The sequence below is a fragment of the Benincasa hispida genome, chromosome 11 (genome assembly GCF_009727055.1).
Source record: "Benincasa hispida cultivar B227 chromosome 11, ASM972705v1, whole genome shotgun sequence".
Lineage (NCBI taxonomy): Eukaryota > Viridiplantae > Streptophyta > Magnoliopsida > Cucurbitales > Cucurbitaceae > Benincasa > Benincasa hispida.
In genome coordinates, this window is record NC_052359.1 from 59,829,517 (window position 1) to 59,854,171 (window position 24,655).

Genomic DNA, 24,655 nt, shown 5'->3' on the forward strand with positions numbered 1-24,655 from the left:
CAGTGCCTTGTGCTCAACATTTCGCTTTCTCTACTCTTGCTCACGCATACCCAACGCATGAGCAACTCTTAGCAACGCCTCTTGCCAATACTTCGGCCAATCATGCATCCAACCTTACAAACGTATGGTTGCCTTTCTTCTCATCTTTATGTGTTAATGTATCCTAACACTCAACGCATGGTTCCTTTTTTATTTATACTTAGCCAAATTTCACCAATTAAGGCTTAACTCAAAACTACTCAAGGAAAATCTATTCAACACTTAGAAATTTCCTTCTCTTTAACATAAGATTTAACTTTCACTTAGCTAATTCCCTTAATTACCCACTCAAGTAGGGAAAATGAAAATTCGGGTTCCACAAACGTTGAAAGGCAGATGCAATGCAAAGCAGTTGTAGTGTTACAACACTCCGAGTTTCAACAGAGTGCTGACGGTGCATGTAAGTACGATTCAACTACAACTATTTTAACCTAATTCCCTTTGTATTATTTAATTAATATTTATTAATTAATTTAATATAATAGTTATATTAATTTAATCAATTAATTTTACATTAGAGTGCCAAAATCGGTCCAATTTTTGCTGTTTAAATTATTTAATTATGCATTGGATGGATGTTTAAATTAATCTTTGAATTCATATTACATATTGTACGTCATATAGATTTAAAAATATCTACCTTAGGATAAACATGTACATGCATCATAAACAAATATAAAGGGTTATGTTTTATAGATGCATGATTAAATTAGCATGCTCATGCATCATGATATAAGTCTTATGTTAGTGATGTATGATTAACCTAAGCATGTCCATGCATCATACTATATATTAAAATTACTATAATAAATAGTGGATGATGTATGTGAATACTTGTTTTTCATTAATGATTTTTATAAATGTTATATTTATCAAATGAAAATTGAATTTGCATTGAGCATGACATTACTTAGATAAATATAATTGTTGTATTTAATCGATGTCATTAGATGCAAATTTATATGTTTTAGTAAAGCATTAAAATATAAGAATTATAGTTTTAATGAGATAAATTAAAATCTATAATCAAGAGTTGCATGCAAACATAGATCTAATTTAATAACAAGGTGAATAAGAAATTTTGAATTATTGATTTTAATTTCTAATTTCATTTAATTATAACGATTGTAAAATAAATGAAATAAATTAAAACCATACATTGCATCGAATGACATACTTAATAAAATTATAACAATATAAGATTATCTAAAGTAATATCATGTCATGCATCATACAATTCCCATTTCATTACTAAACATACATAAAACTTATATATTAAAGTAATGAAATAATTAATAGCGTACATTGCATCCATACATTCAACTATATATTATAACTCTTATAATATAAATGATGCATGTCTATGTTGTTAATGCATGCAAGCATATTATAACACTTATAATATAAATGATGCTTGAATAATGCATAACCTATGGTGGTTATTTTACTATATGACATACATTATGACATATATAAATAAATTAAATCATACATCATATTCATTATTTAAAACAATGATTGGATTGGATTTGGACTCAAAACCCATCAATTAAATTAATATAACACTTATATTAATTTAAGATATAAACTAACTATTACAAACTAGTAGTCAAACTGATTCGAAATAAGTGAATAGACCCTTGAAACGCTTAAATCGGATCGAGAACAACTCGAACCAACCACGAACTGTCCCAGAAGAACCCAAACGAACTGAACCGGAGAACCCACGAACCGAACCAGAACATCACTCCACGAACCGGACGCTGAACTGCACTTTTTCTCTGTCTCGGAGCATCGCGACGTTGTGCCCTAACGTCGCAATGCTACGGAAAAGAACTTCGTCTACTTTACAGTCGCCTACTATACAAATTTGAATTCTTTCATTTCTGCTCCGATTTGGGCCTCGTTTTCTCCAGAAACTCATCAGGAACATCATGAGCGACTTAATATATAACAAATACAGACTCGATTGTAAGATTTATGCCCAAAAACGAAAGAGCCTTACAAATTGAAATTGAAAAACTTAAAGCAATAAATGTAAATCCAATCCCCAAAACATCCAAAATTGTAAACCAAAATGCACATTCCATATACATTCATCATATAAACAGATAATGCAAAACCCACCATTACTATAATTCAATTCTGGAAATTAAAAAAATGAGACCAAAACCTGGCTTTGATACCAATTGAATGAACCTGTGAAGGCCCTGAGTGGAAGTGTGGATCGTCCCAATTTTTTGCTTTTCACAGAATGCAAAATTATGCAGTAACACAAAATTTATAGCATGCCAAAAAAAATTGAGAAAAGGAAAATTAGGGTTTCTAGAAAACCTTACCCTTGAAGAACCTTTCTTCACGTGAGTTCCCTTCTTCGAATCTTTCACGAACAAAACACGATCCAAAATGACTACGTACTGTCACGAACTCGAAACCCTCGAACTATGGACACCACCACAAGAAGCCTTCTGTATTCTCTTGGGGTGAGAATCACAAAAGTTTCGTGGGCTCCGTGAATTTTGGGAGAGAGGGAAAGTTTGAGAGGAATGGAGAGATGAGATCCAGAGAATTTTTCTCGAAGAACCTACCTTTAAATTCTGTGAACTCAAGAAGAGAGGAAAAAAAATAATTTTTTTTTGTACTTTTCCCACACACGCACGAAGTAGAGAGAGAAATGGGGAAAGAGCTACAACTTCCTCCCAAAAGTATTTTAAAATTAAAATTTATTTTAATAAACCATTTAATATATATTTATATTATAACCATCTTATCATATAATATATATTAAACTATATGTTATATCAAATATAACATAAAACATATAGTTTAATATTGTATCAAATACAATATAACCTATAGTTTTCATTCTCTCATTAATGCATGGTCTTTAATACAAATCCCATTTATATTAAAATTAATCATATGAATCAAATTCACATAATTAATATTTGAATCATTCAAATATTTTTTTCCTCTCAAATAAACTTTATATTATAATGTATCAAATACATTATAGTAATTATATCATATATAATTAAATTATATTAATTATATCACATATAATTAATTCTCTCATTTAATTTTAATAATTCAAATTAATCCAAAATTGACCTGTAGATTGAAGCTCTAATAGGACTTGGATAATTAACTAAACTCTTTAATTAAATTACCCAACATCCATTAACTGCAGGTCACTCCACTAAAGACCAACAGTTGCACTCTTCGCACTATAGATATATTTCTGTGTTCATTGGATATAACCGAACAACACGGCAATGACCCTTCACAAATTACTCGTAACTATAGTTGGGCCAAAATTACCGTTTTGCCCCTATAGTTACATCTAACTCCTTAACCATCGATCCCTCAAATAAACAATAAATCATAATCCAACTATGACTAATTCCCTCTCGAGCCAAGAGAGGGTGTGACCACATTGTTCAAGCCCCAAAATCAACCTTTAAGAGAGGAATTTATCTACTTACCACGACATCAAGGAAAGAGTGAATTTAGTCTTGTGTAGTTGTGTTCCCAACTCTCCAATCAGATGAATCCCTAAAATTGTAGGTTTATTGAATCGGCGATTTGGCCACTCTCACCTATATAAATCAAAGAACTGCCTTTATAGGCAGGAGTTCACAACTCACTCAGGATTCAGGTAATGTCACCTATGGTCATCCTGGTGAAATGTAAATCTCTACTATTAATGTTGTTATATAATGAGACTAGTCATTTCGTGGTCCGATATTATACAAACTCTTTATATAGAATACCCTCGCTCACGTATCTCCACATGAATGATCATGATTAGATCCTTTTTAGCACTTTACAACACTTGTAACATCTACAAAGCAAGTTGTATCTGTAGTGTCACCAAGATAAGGTACTCAGCCTTATCCATCTACTGCAAACCGTTTAGGTTATCATTTAAACATGATCCACCATATGTCTCTACATACATGTTTAAGCTACATAAATTAACCTAAGATCTTTGTTTATTGGATATAGTGTATGCTCATAAAATAACAATTATTATATTAATAACAATTTGTTTATACAAAGTTTACAAACTACAAGAATATAAGAGAGGTTTAGGACACCAGTCCCAACAATAAGTCTATGATTATATTCCATTAAAGATTCAATCCTCTCTTTTTGAAAATCAAGAACCTTCAAGTCATCTTGCCATTTGTTGAATAGTTTCTGATAAGAGGGATAAAAAAGCACAGGATTATTCTCACTGTTTTCACTTCCTATGAACACATCAAGTTTAGGATTCTTATAAGACGAAGTGTCAAATAAGATGTTACTAATAATTGCCTTGACATCGGCTTCAGAATTGCTACTACTATTAGATTCATCATAAAATCAGGTCAGGATGTAACTTCTATTATGCTTTTTCAGAAAATTCGAACATTCATCTTGAAAATGACCATAGTCTTCACATTCTCTGCAGTACTTGAAAGACTTCTCCTTGTTTTGATAGCTTGTGGAATCAACTTTGTCAACTTTCTTTCAAAAATTTTGAGGTTTAAACTGTCTAGGAGTGGACTTCCTCTAGATTTATAACTTCGAGCACCTTGATTTCCTGTTTTCTTTTCAAATTATTTGAGAACACGATTGAATTGTTTGGACAGGTAAGATATAGAGTCACCAAAAGACTCACTAGATTCTCTATTTAGACTATCAGGCTCCTCTTCAACTGAAGATTACAAAGCAATCCTTTTATTTAGTTTTTCTGGTTTTCCATCTAAGGACATCTCAAAGGTCAGTAAAGAGTCAAATAATTCATCAACCTTCATAGTGGAAATGTCATAAGCTTCCTCAATGGTTGTAACTTTCATTTCAAGTTTCTTAGATAAAGGCCTAAGTACTTTCCTAACCAACTTTTCTTCATAAATTTTCTCAGTCAGGGTAAATGACTCATTGGTAATATCTAATAACTGAACATTAAATTCAACAATCGTTTTATCATCCTAATTTTCAAATTTTGATGTCAACAGTTGCAGTCTAAATAGCTTGACTTTTGATGTTCCCTCATGAGCAACTGATAGGATATCCCAAGACTCTTTAGCTGAGATGCACGTATTAATTAAACAAAGTATATTGCGATCAACACCATTAAATATGGCATTTAAAGCTTGTGAGTTTCTAAAAGAAGCTTCATCTTCAACTTCAGACTACTGAATTTCTGGTTTCAAGATTTATTTTTCTTCAGCATTCTTCATGGATGGATGGGACAATCCTATGACTACTGCCTTCCATGTTTTGTTGTCGATTGATCAAGAAGGCAGTCATCCTAGCTTTCCAGTAAGAATAGTTTGTTCCATCAAGAATAGAAGAACATGTAGTGGAACCACATTCCTTAATATCATCCATGATCGAAACACTTGAGATAAAGGTGATCTTCTTTGATACCAATTGAAATTTTGGAAAGTGGTTACTCGCATTCCATATGCTTATCTCACACGGCATCCTAGTGATTTCAGAAACAATAGTAAAACAACATAGAGTAGATAAAAAAATAAACATATCGAGATTAGTAATCCAGTTCGATGATAAATCACCTACATCTGGGAGGCAGTGTGTCTGGGAAAGATATTCAACTAATATATATATATATATAAGTCAAGCGATAACAACGTTGTACTTATATGTAAATAACAAAAATTATAGTGACACCCCGTAAAATCCAACTTAGCTGATCACCTAGGCTTCCCCTAGATGTGAGATTCCCTCTCTTTTGAATTTAGGCTCCCCCTAAGTATGTGTATATTACTGTTGAAATACTTAGGCTCCTCCTAAGTGTGTGAGGCTCACTTTCACTTCATAATATCTTTCCTTCTACTTATGAACTCACTTCACATGAGAACTTAGGCTCCCTCTAAGTCTTAAGAACTCCCTTCTCAATGAATAATACCTTAGGCTCCCCCAAAAGCTTGAGAAATCATTCTCGATCAACAAAGTCTTAGGCTCCCCCTAAGGCTGAGCAACCTTCGTGTTGTATTATACTTACTATAAAAGCAAGTGAAGAACATGCCAGCAAGAACACAACACAAAACCTTCTTCTTGAAATCAAAACAATACAATATGTATTAGATAGAATTCTCACAATGATATTCTCAAATAATGTGTGTGACAACCCTAGCATGAGAACTTTTTGAACTTAAATAGCATAGTGGAATGATGCAAAATATCCCCCACATAAAATCTTCAGCTTCACCAATAAGAAAAACATCCCAAATAAAATATTCTATAAAAATAAGTGCAATAAGGAAAGAAATATTCTGCAGATTTGGCATCTAGAAGAACATCCTCTGAGACAAGATCCACCATAGACAAAAACATAACTCCTAAAAGTTCAAGGAGTCAACGTCATAAATCTTAAACAAATATATTTAGTCAATACCACGTTTCTAATACTTTTCAAAAAAATACAATATTTATTAGTTTTCCTTCTATATATTTGGGAAATAATCATAATATTTATTCTCTTAAATTAAATTATTATATTTAATTTATCAAATTCTATTAAAATACTTCAAATTAACAACAAAAACTAATTTTAAAATTTATTGGCCAAAACAAATATAGCTCACTGGCATACAGATGTATTTGTGACTATGTTTTGAATCCTCTTACCCCTCATTATTATTTTGTTGATGTCATATTTTGAACAGAGGGATCGCATTTGACCTTCACATGACACCAATAATGAACTTGTTTGAAAATGAGAAGAATGTGGCTTGCAAAAGAGAAAATCTGCACACCAGTATGGTGCTTGCCACACACACTCCGATGCTTAAGTCAAAGAGTTGAAATGTGTGGAAACTAGAGAGCCTGCAAGTAGGATTCGAATTACCTTATATTAAGCTATAATAATGTATTTATAGGGGAAGTTGACCTAGGTTGTTCCCTGAAGTTTTGGAGTCGTCTCAAGATAATAATATAATCTATCAGGCCGAGAGACTAGCCCAGTTTCATGTTTGACTAGGGTCAGCCTCATGTCAAGGTTGAACACCTTCCTTAGGCCATATTCTAGACCTGAAATGATCTCTTGGGTCGAGCATGCATTAGGCATACCCCGTTAGGTATTTGGTAAAGCTCGACCTCGGCCTTGGCCAAGGCCGAGCACACTGACTTAGACCAAGACTTAACTCAACCCCTTTTCCTAGATCCATTTTGGTCTTAAGTTGCCACTTTCGATCCATATCATGTTTTCTTTTTGACTTTGTCGTTTCTATTTCCATTGCATGTCAATTATATTCTTCGATCCATAATTACTCATTGCAATTTTTATCAAAATTAATAATAATAATTAAGAAACCATAACTTCTCAGATTAATTTCGAGATTGATTGAGAGTACTAAAACTTAATTTTAAAATTTAGAAGTACAAAAGATTAAAATGGAGAAATATATTTTAACCAAAGGAAAATATCATCTTTTCTTCTTCTTTTTAATTTACTTGAAACTTGCAAATGAATTTTTAAAAAATGTTTAAATTTGAAAAGGACAAGTCTAGAAGCTCTTGTTTTCTAATTATTAAATTAAGAGATAATATAAAAACAAAAGTGGAATCTACCACTTTAATTTTGGCTGGGTACATTTGGAATGTATTGAAGAATGACATGCATGCTAATTCTCCAAAAATGGTAGGTGGCTCAATTATCAAAATGAGATGCTTAGCCCATTCTAGAGCTGCACAAAAACAGAGCAAACAGCAAACTAAAGTACTTTATTGAAAATGAACTCAACTAAACTACGAACTTAATTATTTAGACTCCGTTTTATAATTATTTGATTTTTTTTAAAAAAATTAAGTCTAAAAATACTATCTCTACATCTAAATTTCTCCTTTGTTATATTCTTTTTACGGACGATTTAAAAAAGCCAAATTCAACTTTTAAAATTTTGTTTTTGTTTTTTTGAATTTCACTAAAAAATTAACCATTGTACTTAAAAATATACAAATGGTTGCCAAATATGACCTTTGTTTTTTGTTTTTGATTGTTGAAACTTAAGTCCATTTTCTCTCCTTTTTTACAATGACTTGCATATTTCAATTGTTGAATTAAGTCAAATTTCAAAACAAAAACAAGCTTTTAAAAGCTATATTTTTAAGTTTTTAAATTTTGGTTTGATTTTTTAAATCATTAGTAAAAATTAGATAACAGATCAAGAAATTTGGAGGTGAGAGTAGTATTTATAGGCTTAATTTTCAAAAATAAAAACAAAAAACTAAGGTTATGTTTGGCAACCATTTGGTTTTTTTATTTTTTATTTTTAAAAATTAAGTTTATGACACTACTTTCACTTCTAAATTTCTTCATTTGTTATCTATTTTCTTCCAATTATTTAAAAAACAAATTCAAAATTTGAAAACTAAAGAAAAATGGTTTTAAGAAATTGTTTTTTGTTTTTAGAATTTGGCTATGAATTCAACCATTGTATTTAAGAAATATGTAAATCATTATAAAAAATTATGAAAAATTAGACTTAATTTTTAAAACTAAAACTAAAAATAAAAAATGAAATAATTATCAAATCAGACCTTAATTCCTTTGCATAGTTTTCAAATATGCGTAGTAGTCTACTTAATTATTTTGCTAGGGCCACCCATGCCAACGTAATTAGAATTTTTTAGGGTACTTAATTATAAATTTTATGTAATAGGCATGTTGACTTCGAAGTATAATCATATGTATTGGTTTTTTCTTTTGAAAAAATTGACAATAAATGTTTTGATATCTATTTTGATTTTTAGAATTAAATTTATAAACACCAAATTCAACATTTTTTTTAATTTTTTTATCTATTTAATTTTTTAAAGAAACAAAACTCTAGACAATAATTCTTAAAAATTTGTTCTTATCCTCAAATCAGCTATAAATTCAAACGTTATTTAAAAAGAGATTTAAAAAAAAAAAAAAAAAAAAAAACTCTAACATAGAGAAGAAACTACATATTGACATGAAACGAAATTGTTATATAATAAAACCTAAATGGTATCATATTTAAAATTTATCGACTAAATTAATAATATATATTTTTACGTATAATTAGATGTAGAAAAATTCGAACCACAGACCTCTTAATTATTAATCTACTCGTTGTTGAGTTAAAGTTTTTATTCTAACATTCATTAGGAGTTGACAAGTTTTCAGAAGAAAAAAAAAAAGGTACGTTGTCTTTATTTGAGGATACATAGATACTTCCTTCTTTTGAAGTATAACTTCATCTTAATCATATAGTATTAGATATTCGATTATAGTAAATGTGGAAGAATATTCTAAATTAAATAACATCATCAGTTTACTGAAAATGAGTGCAACTGTAAACATATGTTCACTTTTTTCTAAAAAAATGTTTAGTTTTTTTTGGTAGGTAGTCAATAATACGTTTATATGTTAGTTGAATTATACTCACTTTAACAAATATTTAATTATAAAATTAATGCTTTGATGTTTATTTTAGGAGTTATACGGGGTTAATACTTGGAGTGTGGATGTTATACCTGGTACCATGGTCATTTTGAAAGAAATTGATGTATTTAACAACCATTAAAAATAGATTTTGATGTATGTTTTAATCGATTTTTATTAAGAGTGTTTAAATAAAAATTAGGTTTTTGAAAAATATTTTTTCTTAAATCAATCTAAATCGATCCTTATTAAGTATGGTTTGGGATAGAGGTTTTATTTTTATCTTTTTAGTACAATATAAAACATCTTTGGTTTTTTTTTTTTTTTTTAATAAATGTTTGGCCAAAAGGAGTAATACTTTGGTGGTTTATGAAGCAGGGCTAGTGGCTTTGTGGTGCTGGTTAGAAGAAATTTCAAGCCAGTGGTCCATTTAATGGGTTAGTGTTCATCATTTTCCTATTACCTATTACCTATTAAAAACAAAAAATATATATATAATATTTTATTTGTAAATATCTTTCCTATTTTTTATTTAAAAAATAGTTTTGTCAATTCAACTGAAAGAAAATTAAAAAAAAAAAGATGAATTGAATTGAAATATGTTTCTTATAATCAATAGCTATGAAGCACAGATACTTTATATGAGGTAAAGAATCAGTATCAGACACGTATCAGATACTGATACTTCAAGATACTTTCTAGATACGTATCTGATACGCAATTTGACGTATCTATACTTCTAGATACATTTCGGATACGTATCTGACACGCGATTTGACGTATCTATTTCTATGCGTATTTTTTTAAAGAAAAAAAAACAAGTAACTCATCTAATTTTTCCCAATCTAAAATTAGACAACTTATTTAAAAAGCTCACTACTCGAGTTCAAAACTAAAAAGAAAAAAAATAAATAATAGACCAAACCCTATACTATAATCATGTAATCTCCATCTTCACATTTGAGTCCTCACAAACTCCACCAAAATATATACCACTTGGATATCTTCAACTATAAGTTCTTCGTTTATTTCATACTTCTCCGTCTATTCTTCTTATTCTTCTTCTTTACAATATGAGTCACTTTTCTATTACATTTTATTAACTATTGTATTTCAACATCTTAGATGTTGCTTTTTTTGTATTGTATTTCAGTGTTTGTATTCTATTTTATGCTATTGTTATTAACTTGTATGTTAAATTTATCTATATCCTAGATTTTTTTAAAGAAAAAAATGTATGTTCAACGTATCAGTATCCTTGTTTTTTAGAAATAAATATATTAAAAAAATGACACATCCTTAGACGTATCCGTATCTTAGTTTTTTAGAAATTGACGAATCATCATATCTGATCGTATCTGTATTGTGTAGCCGTATCTGTGTCTGTGCTTCATAGATCAATAATGAAGTAAAATTAAAAGGAAAAAAATAGTTTTTTCTTATTTTTATTTATAAAAATAATTTATGTTTCTTATAATCAATAGTGAAGTAAAATTAAAAGAAAAAATAGTTTTTCTTATTTTTATTAATAAAAATAATTTATGTTTCTTATAATCAATAGTGAAGTAAAATTAAAAGAAAAGAAAGCTTTGGTTCGCTAAAAAAAAAAAAAAAAAACACTTTGGAATAATTCCTATTTTCTTAAAAGATAAAACAGTGATTCTTAAGATAAAATATATTGGCGTTTCAAAAAAGCCTTCAAAAGCACTCAAGATCATAAAGTGTACAAAAATCAAACAACGTGGACCGTCCGATCAAACTCAGTCAAGATTCACATAATTAGAGGTCCCGTGCGTTTTTAACCAACTATGGGACCCACAACGATTTGAAAATCCACGTCAGCACCATTCTTCTCGTGATCTCCTCCTGATCCTCTACGGTCACCACCACCACCGATCATGATGCGCTCATCATCAAATCTCAGCCGCTTATCAAACAAATCAAGACCGTACATGTAGAAAAAGTGAAATGATAATCAGACGGTGGCCCCACGTGTTCACAAGCTAAGATGATTATGAAATATGACGTGTCGTTAAAACGACCCCGCTTTTAGTCGTTCGTTCGGTTAGTCATTAGTCAGTCATCTACTAGTAGAAATTTGAAAGTGAAAACAAATGGAACAAATCTGTTCGGGTTTGACTATTTTGTCACCATTTCTCTTTTTCCACATTTGTTATACAATTGACATAACACGTAAATTTATATTTTAAAAGATTAAAATCATTCCCAATAAAATTAATTTTAAATCATTAAAAAATATATTTCATAACAATTTTAAAAATTATAAAAATAATTTTAACCATTTTATAACCATTGTCAAACATACCCTTAATTACTAATTTTTTTTTTATTAAAATAGCAATTTAGTCTTTATAAAAAAAATAGATAAAGAAATAACGATTTAATCTTTAAACTTTATTTAATAACAATTTAGATATTGTACTTTCAAATTTATTAATCTCTAAATTTTAGCAAGTAACAATGTAGTCTATATACTTTTAAATTTGTAATAATTTAGTTTCTAACATAACATCACTTCGAATATTAAGTATCAACTTTTATTAATCTAATAACTCAGTCTTTATAGTTCATTTTTAAAAAAATGGATACCGATAAGTTTATCCAGCTACATGTGTACACAAATTATATTCATTAAATCTTAATAATATTTTCATAATAGTGGTAGGAACAATTTGAACTATATATTTCTTGGTTACTAACATATATTATATACTAGTTGAGCCATACGAACAATTATGGTAATAAGGAATCAAATCTCCAACTTCTAGGAAGAGAGATCATATCAAATACGGTTATATTATGTCTATTTTTATCTACAAAATATGCTATTAGAGAGATATGTATGTTCACACCTATAATATGATTATACTTAATTTGGTAGAAGTTAGGAGTGGGATTTAGACGTGAGAGAAAATTATTAGTTGACATATTGTTTAGAGACTCACGAGAGGGATGAAGAAAATGATAGGTTGGAATTATTTGTTAAAGTAAGTATATATATATTAAAATGGCATAAATAGTTTGTGAGTACATAAAATAATTTTCAATTGCAACCCTTTCTGATTTAATGTTATTTTTTATTATTATTTGAAGAGTTCATATATCGTTTATTATTGTAGCTTTATGTAAAAGTTTGAATATCTTCAACAATTATACTTTTTTAATAAAGAGAACTTTGTTATGACTTTCAAATCATCATGTGGAGCCTCTTAAATTATTGTGCTTTGAAAATTTTAAATTATGGTCCTTTTCTAATAAATTTGAAGTAGTATTTTAATCACAATATGCACTATATACGATGAGAAGAAAATTTTGGAATATATTACTCCATTAAGAAAAGGAAAAAAAAAAAAAAACATTTCTTATTCCTAACTTTTGAGTCTTGTTTTCGCCTAGACAAAATGTTATATTTTTAGTAAGTATATTTTACATTTAATTCAATTTAATCTATACATTTTAAATGTCACAACTTTATTTTTTAATTTAAATTTTGTTTTAATTTGATTCATATGTTTCAAGATTTACAATTTAATTTCAAATTGTTACTAAATACTAAATTCTCGTCTTTCATCTTAGTTCTATTAATACATTTAAAATAATTAAAAAATTATAATTAATTAATTTTTACTATTTTTTCATCCTTATTAAAATTAATTTAAACATTTTACTTCATAATTATTTTTAATTAATTAATAGACATTAATCCAAAGAAGAAGGTGAGTTTTAATTAAAAAAAAAAAAAAAGGTTAAAGATGTAATTTTTCAAGGCAAAAACAACCAAACATAACAACACCAAAAGCCCTTAACCAAAGAGGGAAAGAGCACTATCTCGAACAATATCTTTCTAGATCAAAGAATAACATTGAGAGGAGGTTAAAGTTACAAGGTTATGAGCAAATTTTTTCTCTTCTCGAAGAATACAACAAAATGAACAATGTTAACAGAGCTACCAACAAAAAGAATATATTTGACAAGGACTCCAATATTAACAAAAGAAAAATCATCCATATTGAAAAAGCTTGACAATCTCCCACACATCAAATTCAACTTTGATAGAAGGGTTATTTCGCATAAACCCTCCAAAGGCGCTTTCGCTTCCCGTAGACCGACATTTCCACCTCTTTGAATGAACTTGCAATCTTCCATAATCATCTGATCCTCATGATCACCAACGAGCCAGTCGAGTCTGTCTTTGCCATTCACCGACAACCAATTGCATATATAGAATATTTGGAAAGATAGACTTACCTTTTTTTTAATTCCTAAAATAACCTTCTTCTCCCAGCGTCTTTTTCATCGTTTTTTTATTTGTTTTTTCATCGTCTTCTTCACACTGTATTCTTCAGCGTCTTCTTCATCAATTTTAGCTCTTCATTCTCCCGCTTCTTCTTCATTTGTCTTCTTTTTGGTCGAGCTAATGTGCGTTTTCCAGGTACGTCTTTTTCATTATTCGTCGCGCGATTTTGAGATTAGTAGTCATGAACTTCCTACCACTGATATTAGTCTACTAATGATAGATACATATCATAGTCTACCAATGATATCGGTCTATCATTGATAGATACTGTTTTCTATTTATTCTACTAGTTTATCAATGTTATGAGTTTAATTGGTGTTTCTTGTAGTGATTTGAAAATATGATTAAGTTTGCAATAGTGGTGTTTCATAGTGGTAGTGAGAAACATATTTTCTTGAATTACGAGACTAAAGGCATATTGGTCAATGAGATTATGTGTTTTGAGAGTTTTGTGAGTTTAATATTAAAGGAAATTCAATTGGATGCATCTATTTCTTCAATACAATTATCGATCTTATTGGATTTTGGTATCAGTGGCATTCAAAATGTGGTTGAAATTCTATCTTTTAAACTTGTCTCTTAAGTAACTTCATGAGAAAATAAACTCAACTTCACGTCATTTATGTCTTTTGTATCGTGAAATTCGTCTTGTGATGTAACTCCATGAGACAAACTTCATGAGAAATGAATTTAACGAACTCAACTTCATGTCAACTTCATAAGATGAACTTCATGAGAAATGAACGCAACAAACTCAACTTCACGTCATTTTGTCTTTTCAAGTAATGTCACTGTGCTTTCTGTCACTGATATTGGTTTATCATTGACATTGATCCATTATTGATCACCCATTACATAATAACAAGAGTTTAGTCCTTAGAACTTTAAAATAAAAATCATAAAGGGACATAATTTGCACTAATTCAACGAATGATCCAACAAGTTCCTATATTTTATATAACAAAATGAACTACATAGGAAGTTATTGTGATTGATTTTAAGCAATGTCACTGTGATTTCTTTCACTAATATTGGTCTATCATTGACATTAATCTATCACTGATCACCTATTACATAATAACAAGAATTTAGTCCTTAAAACTTTAAAATATAAAGCACAAAGGGATATAATTTGCATGGATTCAACTAACGATCCAACAGTTTTCTATATTTATATGACAAAATGAACAACATATGAAGTCTATCATGGATCGTTTCTATCACTGATACTACTATTGTATTATTGATAGAATATAGTTGGGCTAGAGTTTTGAAGAAGATTGAAAAAAAAAAAAAAAAAAAAAAACAAGATCAAATATCGAAGAGATCTAGATGAGGGATCCCAATTGTCGATCGTTTTGGATTGGCTGGAAGGGGTGGAAGAAGATGGGATATCTGGGTTGTGGATGCGATGGGTGGGAAGGATATTTGGGTTGTGGGCTTATTACATTTCCATGAACTTTTTAATCTTTTTGTATGGGTTGTACTTAAATTTGACCATTTTGTAATTTGTGTTAATACTGTATTTATAATTAGTTTGGTCCAAAAATCTATATTTGCAAGCTGCTCTAAGTTCTAACTAGAGACTAAATTAAAATAAAATACAAAAAATCAAACATAAAATTGTACTACTTCAAAATTAGAAGACTAAATTGACATAAAAAAAAAATTTGAGGACTGAATAGAAACTCAACAGACTTGGGACGAAAACGATAAATCTGCTCAACCCTGTGATTAATATTAACCACACACGCACGAAAGGATAAATCTTCTTAACCTTGTGCTTAACCACACACAAAAGGTTAAAGCGTGGAAGTCACGCGCTGTAGCAAGGCACGTGCGACAAAACCGTCCACTCTGTAAAAGGTGTGAAACGAAGAAAAGAAAGAAAAAAGAAAACAAAGTTTGCTTTATCAATGAAAAATTTACCGTTGCGGATTGACACGTGTCGCAACGGCAGTCCACTTGTCCCCTTCACTCTCTCTTTGGATTCTCTTAGTATTCCTTGTTTGCATGCCAGGTTTAGTCCGTTTTTAAGCCAAAGAAAATTCCCTTCTTCTCCTTCTCTTTCTCTCTCTCTTCATTTTTTCTCTCTTACCCGTGATTTTGTTCATCGTCTTCCTCAACTTCACCGGCCAAAAAAAAGAAAAAAAAAGAGAGATGGGTCTGAAGGACAGAGTTTAATCTCAATAATGTTGAATTTCTCTCCAATTTCCATATCAATTACCTTCACATTACTTCTTTTTTCCTTTTCCAACACCGCCATTTTCGATTTCACCGCCACCGTCGCCGCCACCGCCGAATTTGACTTCGGCACTGTCGCCCTCAGTAGCTTAAAGCTACTCGGCGATGCCCACTTGAACAACGGGAGCGTGAGGCTCACTCGAGACCTCGCCGTTCCAAATTCTGGCTCCGGCAGAGTACTCTACGCCAAACCCATCAGATTCCGGCAGCCGGGGTTTAATTACCTCGCCAGTTTCTCCACATTTTTCTCCTTCTCCGTTACTAATCTCAACCCGTCGTCGATCGGTGGTGGTTTGGCGTTTGTAATATCCCCGGACTCCGAAACACTCGGCGGCGCCGGTGGGTTGTTGGGCCTGGCCGACGAGAGGGGATTGGGGTTCGTGGCGGTGGAATTCGACACGTTAATGGATGTGGAATTTAAAGACATTAATGGGAATCATGTGGGATTGGATCTGAACGAAATGGTTTCGTTGGAGGTTAAAGATCTTGATGGAATTGGAATTGATCTTAAAAGCGGCGATACTGTGAATTCGTGGATTGAATACGACGGGTCAGCTCGGATCTTCAAAATCTTCGTTTCTTATTCGAATTTGAAACCGACAGAACCTTTAATGTCGTTCAATCTCGATCTTGATCCGTATTTGAACGATTTTATGTACGTTGGATTTTCCGGTTCAACACAGGGGAGTACGGAAGTTCACAGTGTGGACTGGTGGAGCTTTACGTCGTCGTTCGACTCAAATTCCCTACCTGGGTCGGTTCCGCCGCCGCCAACGACGACGCTGATGAACCCAACGGCGAATGTCGTTCGTTCACCGCCACCATCGCAACCGCCCTCGGGTTCAGATTCCGTCACGCAAAAGAACTCCAAGTCAACGTCCTGCCACAATGGGCTCTGCAAGCAAGGCGCTGGTGCAGTGGTCGGAGTTGTGACGGCGGGAGCGTTTGTTCTAGCATTATTCGCCGGCGGGTTAATTTGGGCATATTCCAAAAAGATCAAGCAGGTTAAAAAATCGGATTCCCTCGCTTCAGAAATCATCAAAATGCCTAAGGAATTCACTTACAAGGAGCTCAAAATCGCCACCAAATGCTTCAATTCGAACAGAATCATTGGCCATGGCGCTTTTGGGACTGTTTATAAAGGGATTCTGCCGGAGACCGGCGACATTGTGGCGGTGAAACGGTGTAGCCACAGTACACAAGGCAAAAATGAATTCCTCTCTGAACTTTCAATCATCGGAACTCTCCGCCATCGGAATTTAGTCCGTCTTCAAGGATGGTGTCACGAGAAAGGCGAAATTTTACTCGTTTACGATTTAATGCCAAATGGGAGTTTAGATAAAGCACTGTTCGAGGCTAGAACGCCGCTGCCGTGGCCTCACCGGAGAAAAATCCTTCTCGGCGTCGCCTCTGCTTTGGCCTATTTACATCAAGAATGTGAAAATCAAGTCATTCATAGAGATGTTAAAACCAGTAATATAATGTTGGATGAAGGATTCAATGCCCGATTAGGCGATTTCGGATTGGCCCGACAAGTGGAGCACGATAAATCGCCGGACGCTACCGTCGCCGCCGGCACAATGGGATACTTAGCGCCGGAATATCTCCTCACCGGACGAGCTACGGAAAAAACCGACGTGTTTAGCTTCGGCGCCGTCGTTCTCGAAGTCGCTAGCGGCAGACGGCCGATCGAGAAAGAGACTGCCGCCGTTGGAGGCGGCGGAAAATTTGGTGTCAACAGTAATTTGGTGGACTGGGTTTGGAGTTTACACCGGGAAGGACGGTTGTTGACGGCGGCGGACGGGAGACTTGGCGGTGAGTTTGATGAATCGGAGATGAGGAAAGTTTTGTTAGTTGGGTTGGCTTGTTCTCACCCGGATCCGATGACCCGACCCACGATGAGAGGCGTAGTGCAAATGTTAATCGGCGATTCGGAGATTCCGATCGTCCCTCGGTCTAAGCCGTCAACGAGCTTCAGTACCGCTCATTTGCTTCTCACTTTACAAGACAGCGTGTCCGATCTCAACGGCATGATCGCCATTTCCACTTCGTCGTCTGAGCACAGCTTCAAGGGCGAGGATTTAATCTCACTGGATGATCGGACGGGAGGAAATCCATCAATTGTTTGAATCATTATCCACTCATACGGTACATATATTTTCACATATAATTAAATTATTGTATTTTTCAATCTTATCCAATATTTTTTAATTAATGTATGACACAATAACCAGGCATCAGCATTCTAAGTTAGATGGTGGGGTCCAATTTTCTCCCTTATTTATTTATTTTATTTTCCTCTTTTGGGATTGTGGGTGGATTGTTGCTTTCAAAAATAACCTCCTTTTGAAAAATATATAAATAGGTTTTTAGGTTATTTATTATGAATGCTGGTGTGAGGAGGGTGGGAATCAAAATTCAAATGGATACTATCTTTTTCTTTTTAATAATTTAATTTAACAATATTTATCATTAGTCCTTCTCAATCAATCTTATTAATTAATTATGTACCTTTATTTCTAAATTATATTCATGCTGAGTTTTTTTTTTCTTTGTAGCAATTTGATTTTTTTAATGGTTCTTTTTAAATAAAAAAATGAGTTAATTTATTAACAAATACAGTAAAATGTTATATTTTAAAATATTTTCAGCTGTTATATTATGGAAAACAATTGAAAATGACGCAATATTTTGCTTTTTTTTATTTAATATTATTCACATCTAACTTTTTCTTCTTTTCCTTTTCTTTTGATATTGTACTAAAAGAACTTTATATATGTAAAAAAATTGATAATTTATTGATTAGAAAAGGGAACACTTTTTGTCGATAGAAAAATGAAAGCACTCAACATGAATCAAATAATTCATGGAAATGGCTGTTAAGTTAAAATTTAAAGATTGTTTTTATCTCCAATGTACTTAAATTACTTTTAACCGCGGTGTTGTTTTGCTTTTAATCAAGCTATTTAATGATGAGTCTAACCATCATTAAAAATCTATGGCATACAGTTAAAGGTGTTAGGATAATCATTATGTTTGCCAGTTTATCATGAATTAGATATGGACAATCAAATTCTTAAAGGAAAAAAAAAAATCAAATATATAGATTAAGGAGATTTGAACCTAAAGTCCTAAGGTAAGGACTTATATATTTATGCTTTTCAATTCTAGAAGTATAAGATATTTTCAAGTATTAATACTATTTGTCTATCGTAATTGACAACGTATGTTTGAGGTCATAGATTCAAATCTAATGTTGCGAAGGAATGATGTCTTTTTCAATGTGTATTTTATTTAAATAAATAAAAACTTTCATCAATTTAACAATTTAATCCATAAATTTTGAAACATAATTGTACTTTTAAAATTTTAATAACTTAATTTTAATATGTAATATATGACATAAAAATTCAAAATGAATGAAATTTCTCAAGTAGATTAATAAATCATATTTGGGGAAGATGTTTATAAACAGTTAAGGATGTTGGAGTTAGTTTTGTATTGGATGTAGGGTTGTAAGACGAAGTTTCTCGATAGTTGTGAAAAGTTCGATTAAAAACAGAAGATGAAGTTATTCAAAATAAATGTAAAAAGTAGAGATAAAGTTCATCGATAAATATTCCTACTTCAATAGTGCTTACTATTGAAATTAAGTTGGTGGACGAAGTGACCCTTAAAGACTAAATTGATTTTGTATTTAAATATTTGAAAAAGTTATTTTGAAGTCAAATAAAGTATTAGCTCGTCGTTTTTTTCCTTCTACGATGAGCTCTTGTTTATATAAATAAATGATCGTTTTCAAATATAGGAAAATAAATAAACTTTTTTATAAATATACCAGAATATATTGTTTATCAGTGTCTATAACTAATAGGCAGTAAAATTTTACTATATTTAAAAATATTTTAAGCAATTTTGTCATTTAAAACAATAATCCGTAAACTAAATTGATATTTTAAAAAGAAATAAATTGATTTTATTTTAAATAAATTTCTTATTTATAAAATTAATATTAAAATGTTTTAAATGATGTTGCAAAATATCTAAAAGTATAACTCGTGTTGTACTAATTCTCAATGGTTAGTTCGTGCATTCGTATAATTAATTTTGTGCAAAATTGTATTTTAAGTTTTTAACGCTGTTTTTTAAGAAAAACATTAGTCAGTGAATGAGCAAGGATTGAATTAGAGATGTCCACGGGACGGGACAAGGTCGGAGATGTCATTCTCCATCCCCGCTCCCCATTTCATTCCTCATCCTCGTGAAATTTTCTGTGGGATCGGGACGGGATTCTCCGCGAGGATTGGGTTCCCCGCGGGGAATTCTTCCCGGTTACCTTTTTTTTTTTTGTGTAAAAAGTCAACTAATTTAAATCATTAATGTGAGCAAATTTTAATTAAATAATTAACTTTATCACTAATTTTTTTTTATTGTTAGTTTTATATGACAATTTGAATTTAAAGATAAATTACTCCAATTTTGGCCTAAAAAATAATTAATTTTTTAGTAGAAATAAATAAATATAAATCAAATTATTCTCATATATAATATAAATTTAACCATTCAATTTAAACATATTAATTATCTTTCCCAATAAATAATCAAATTTAAAATTTTAATGTAATATTCATATAATAACAATAATAACATAATATTAGATAACCATACTAAATAAATATGTAAAAGCTAATGGGGGCGGGGTTGGAGATGGGGAATGCATTCCCCGTTTCCGTCCCCGTTTAGCTCACAGGGGATTTTTTTCCCCACTCACTCCTCCATTCCCCGCCTAATCTAGGAATTCCATCTCTAGATTGAATAGAAGGGTAAAAGTGCTTGTACCATTAATTTCAAAATTAGAGTTTCGATTACCTTACCCTACACATTGCCATAAAATAAAAATAAAAATAGAGCAGACAATAGTAAAAGTCCCAATACTTGTTTAAGTGTAAGGTTAAATTTGATTAAATTGAAAGTGTTGGAGTCTAAATTGATATAAGTTAATGAGTTATGTATGTCAATATACGTCTTTTTTTTTAATATAATAATTATGGGGTGAGAATTTGAACCTCCAATTTTTAGATAAGAGATCATGCTAATTTGTAGTATTGCCTATTTTAAAATTTGATAACATGGATCTTTCTTGAATTTCATTTGATTTGATTATAGTGGCAAGTGGAATATTTAAAGTTTGTCTTTGCTTGGAATTTTCAATCCATATATATAATTAATTCATTGATTATACATGTAATAATAGGAAGTAGTTAATTAATCTCTCGGTGGAGGCTGTTGAGGATTTGATCTAGGATATGTGCCACGTGGCAGTAGGTGATTGAATAATGCAGCAACTTGCTTGCTTGCTTGCTTAAGTGGGAAAATATTGTCTCCATTAAAGGAATTTCAAATTATTCATCATATATTCTTTTTTTAAAATAATTTATTCATCATGTAAATAAATAATAATAATTTCAGTTTGTTGGGGGACTTGGATATATATGAATTGATGAAGTCCATCTGTGGGTTAAAGAAAATTTGGTAGGTCGTTTTGAATTTTTCAAAACAAGTATTAAAATCAAGACAAAATCAAAATATAGTCAGCCTAAAAGTAAATCCATCCATCTTTTTCACACAGCTTTTAGATCCTCACATCCAATTTTTTGTTTGTTTTTTTTGTTTTTGTTTTTTTAAATTATTTATTTTATTTTGATCTTTTAAAATGTATAATGATCTCTAATGTGTTTTGTATTAGTTATTAAGCTAAAAAAAATGTAATTATTTTGATTTTTACCATTGATTTGTTAAGTAAATTCTGCACGATCGATTGTTCAAGGCCCATCAGATGCCTTTTTCAGTTACAGACTAGGCAAGGGGATTTTTGCATGTTTATGGTTGGCCCGTGCCAAGATGCAACGAAGCACTGGAAATTCACCCACCAAATGCAAATTAATTGGACTTTGCACGTCTGACTTGTAGTTTAAACTCAATGTGAACACTTGTTTCTTGTCGTAATCTTGTTTAGCATCGGTTATGCTTCATAGTACCTCCCCTCAATTTCTTATTTTGAGTTGGGTGCGAGTGTAGCGATTGGAATATCCATGGCTATTGTTGCTCTACGACATTTAGTGATTGAATTAGACTGCTCATGGATGGTTCAATAGCTTTCATCTTCTATGGAGGATATTTCTGAATTGGATGGTTTGATTTGTTCCATCAAGCATGATATACTTCCTCAATTTTCGGTGGCTTGCTCGCTTCACTTCTTATCGGGTAATTGTGCTGCTCATTTGCTAGCTAAAGACGCTTTCCTGCATCGGGTTTATCAAACTTGGATTGAGGAATGACCATTTTTTATGCGAAGCATAATAATGTTTAGACTTTGTTTATACCTCTTTTGTAATCATTGCATTTGTTTACTATTATCAAATAGAAGAAATATATTCATTTCGAATTGATGTAACATCATTTCATATATGAATCAATAAGCTAATATTATCCCATCGATATATAAAAAAAAATAACATGAATAAATACATTATGAAAATGAAGATCCTATTTGGCAACTATTTTTTTTTTCTTTTTGTAGTTTTTTTTTTTTTAAAAAATTAAGCTTCTAAAATCTACTTCTACCCTTAAAATTGGTAACATTCTATGTTGTGTAATCTTACTTTTACCAGCACTTTTAAAAACCAAACCAAATCTTAAAAACTAATAAAAAATGGTCTATTTGGTAACCATTTGTTTTTTTAAAAAAATGTTTTCTCTTAATTTCATACAATAAACTTCATATTTCATAAACAAAAGAGTTGAATTATCAACTAAATTCAAAAAATAAAACTATTTTTTTTAAATTTTAGAAATTTTGTTTGATTTTTGAAAACATTGGTAAAAAATAAATAACTAACTAAGAAATTTAAAGATTAAAGGGTTGTTTATAAAGCTTAGTTTATTTTTCTTTTAGATATTAACTAAGAAAAATGAAAATAAAAAAACATAAATTTAAAGGGGAAAAAAGCCTAAAAACAAAACGAGCTTAAAATATTCTATATAAAAGTTTAAAGATCGGAAAAAAATCTGAAAATTAAAACACCAAACCACGAATAATCATCCCATTGTTTGACTATCCAGAAGCGAAAATAAGACTCTTAAAAACTAATTTTAAAATATGAAAATCCTAAAAATAATTAAAATACAAGGAGCGTACACGAGCCCATTACGATGAAAAGAGCGGCCCATAGAAAGCGCAGGACTCGGGTGGACCAAAATCGCCGATTTATATGAATCTTCCCCTTTTGTTCTTGGATCTCGCTGACATTTTCATTGCCGTCAACGCTTCGCCGCCGTTCCGATCCGTACAATTGCCGATATTCAGGATCTTCTTGCCGGCCGATCTATCCGGCTCTGAGTCGTAATCATGGCTTCAGCCAATGGCAAGGTACGATTGTCGAACGAATCCCCCCTTAGTTTCTTGCTTTTTGCGTTCAATTTCACGAGATCTGTGTTTTTTTCCTTTTTAATTCGATGTCTGTTTCCGTGTTCGGATATTTTTTTTTCTTCGATTTGATTGTTTGGATCGATCAGTGTGCGTCGAGATTCGTCTTTTTCTTCTTTTCTGAAAGCTTAATTTCATCTGGTTGGGCGGTGATTTGGTTAGCGAGTGCTGGTATGGATTGGAATTTTGTTTGAAATTGTACTGGATGAAAATTGAGCTTCTGATTGTTTGGCGCACGAATTGTAGGACTTGTAAATTCTTGGTTTTAGAGGTGAATTTGTTTATGTGGGGAAAAATCTAGGGAAGGACGACCCTGCAGGCGAATTGTCGTTTCAAATTGGGTAATTTCGAGCGATTTGGATGGAAAAATGTGATTAAACTGCTTTGCAACATATGCAATAATCACTAAACTTTGGAGGATGTTTGAAATTATTATTGAGTTTGTAGAGAACTAATTTAAGATCGGAAATGAACTATCTAGGTTTGAGAAATATGATGAAGAGAAGCTAGTTTGGTTTATGCCCTAGTGTAAAATCCTGTTATAGTTGAATTGTGACTTAACCTTGTGAAAAGTGAATCTCCATTCCAGGAATAATCAAAGATCATCATTCATTAGTCATTACTTATGAAAATTATGAGATGGTGGTTTTGTTCCTTGGAAACGTCAAATTTGATTCTGTGGTTCATTATGATGGTTTATTAATTGTTTGTTCTACAAGTGAACAGGGAAATGTGATCAATGATGTTGAAGCAAAAGGATTCAATCCAGCGTTAATAGTACTTCTTCTTGTTGGTGGGTTGCTGCTGATTTTCCTCGTAGGGAACTATGCACTTTATTTGTATGCACAGAAGAATCTCCCTCCCAAGAAGAAAAAGCCAGTATCTAAAAAGAAGATGAAGAGGGAAAGACTGAAGCAAGGAGTGTCTGCACCTGGAGAGTAAAAAACAGAAAAGAATACGAAAAAAATTTAACTTCCCGAGGTTTCCTTCTCTGTAGAACGTTTTGTTTTTCAAAATTTTTCCTACATAGACTGCCTAGAAAGTTGTTTAACAGTTTATTTATTTATCTGCTGTCTTAAAACTCTTCAGAAATGGAACTTGATTTGTGAGTTTTAAACTCATATTTCTTGGGCTCTTTTCTCAA

The 24,655-nt window shown here is 31.3% G+C and overlaps 2 protein-coding genes across 2 annotated transcripts; both read left to right on the top strand.

Annotated features, from left to right (window-relative positions):
* The first annotated feature begins 15,477 nt into the window (after nucleotides 1-15,477).
* On the top strand, nucleotides 15,478-18,407 carry LOC120091585 (L-type lectin-domain containing receptor kinase VIII.1). Its single transcript, XM_039049679.1, has one exon. The coding sequence runs from the start codon at nucleotides 15,698-15,700 to the stop codon at nucleotides 18,152-18,154; it is 2,457 nt and encodes an 818-aa protein (XP_038905607.1). The 5' UTR covers nucleotides 15,478-15,697; the 3' UTR covers nucleotides 18,155-18,407.
* A 4,838-nt stretch (nucleotides 18,408-23,245) lies between these two features.
* On the top strand, nucleotides 23,246-24,655 carry LOC120091685 (DNA-binding protein S1FA-like). Its single transcript, XM_039049796.1, has 2 exons — nucleotides 23,246-23,454; nucleotides 24,238-24,655. Exons 1-2 carry the CDS (start codon nucleotides 23,434-23,436, stop codon nucleotides 24,451-24,453), a joined length of 237 nt encoding a protein of 78 aa, XP_038905724.1. The 5' UTR covers nucleotides 23,246-23,433; the 3' UTR covers nucleotides 24,454-24,655.

Coding starts and splice junctions, on each gene's coding strand:
- LOC120091585 (XM_039049679.1), top strand. CDS start 15,698: ATGAAAAATTTACCGTTGCGGATTGACACGTGTCGCAACGGCAGTCCA.
- LOC120091685 (XM_039049796.1), top strand. CDS start 23,434: ATGGCTTCAGCCAATGGCAAG. Junction 23,455..24,237: donor TGGCTTCAGCCAATGGCAAG/GTACGATTGTCG, acceptor ACAAGTGAACAG/GGAAATGTGATCAATGATGT.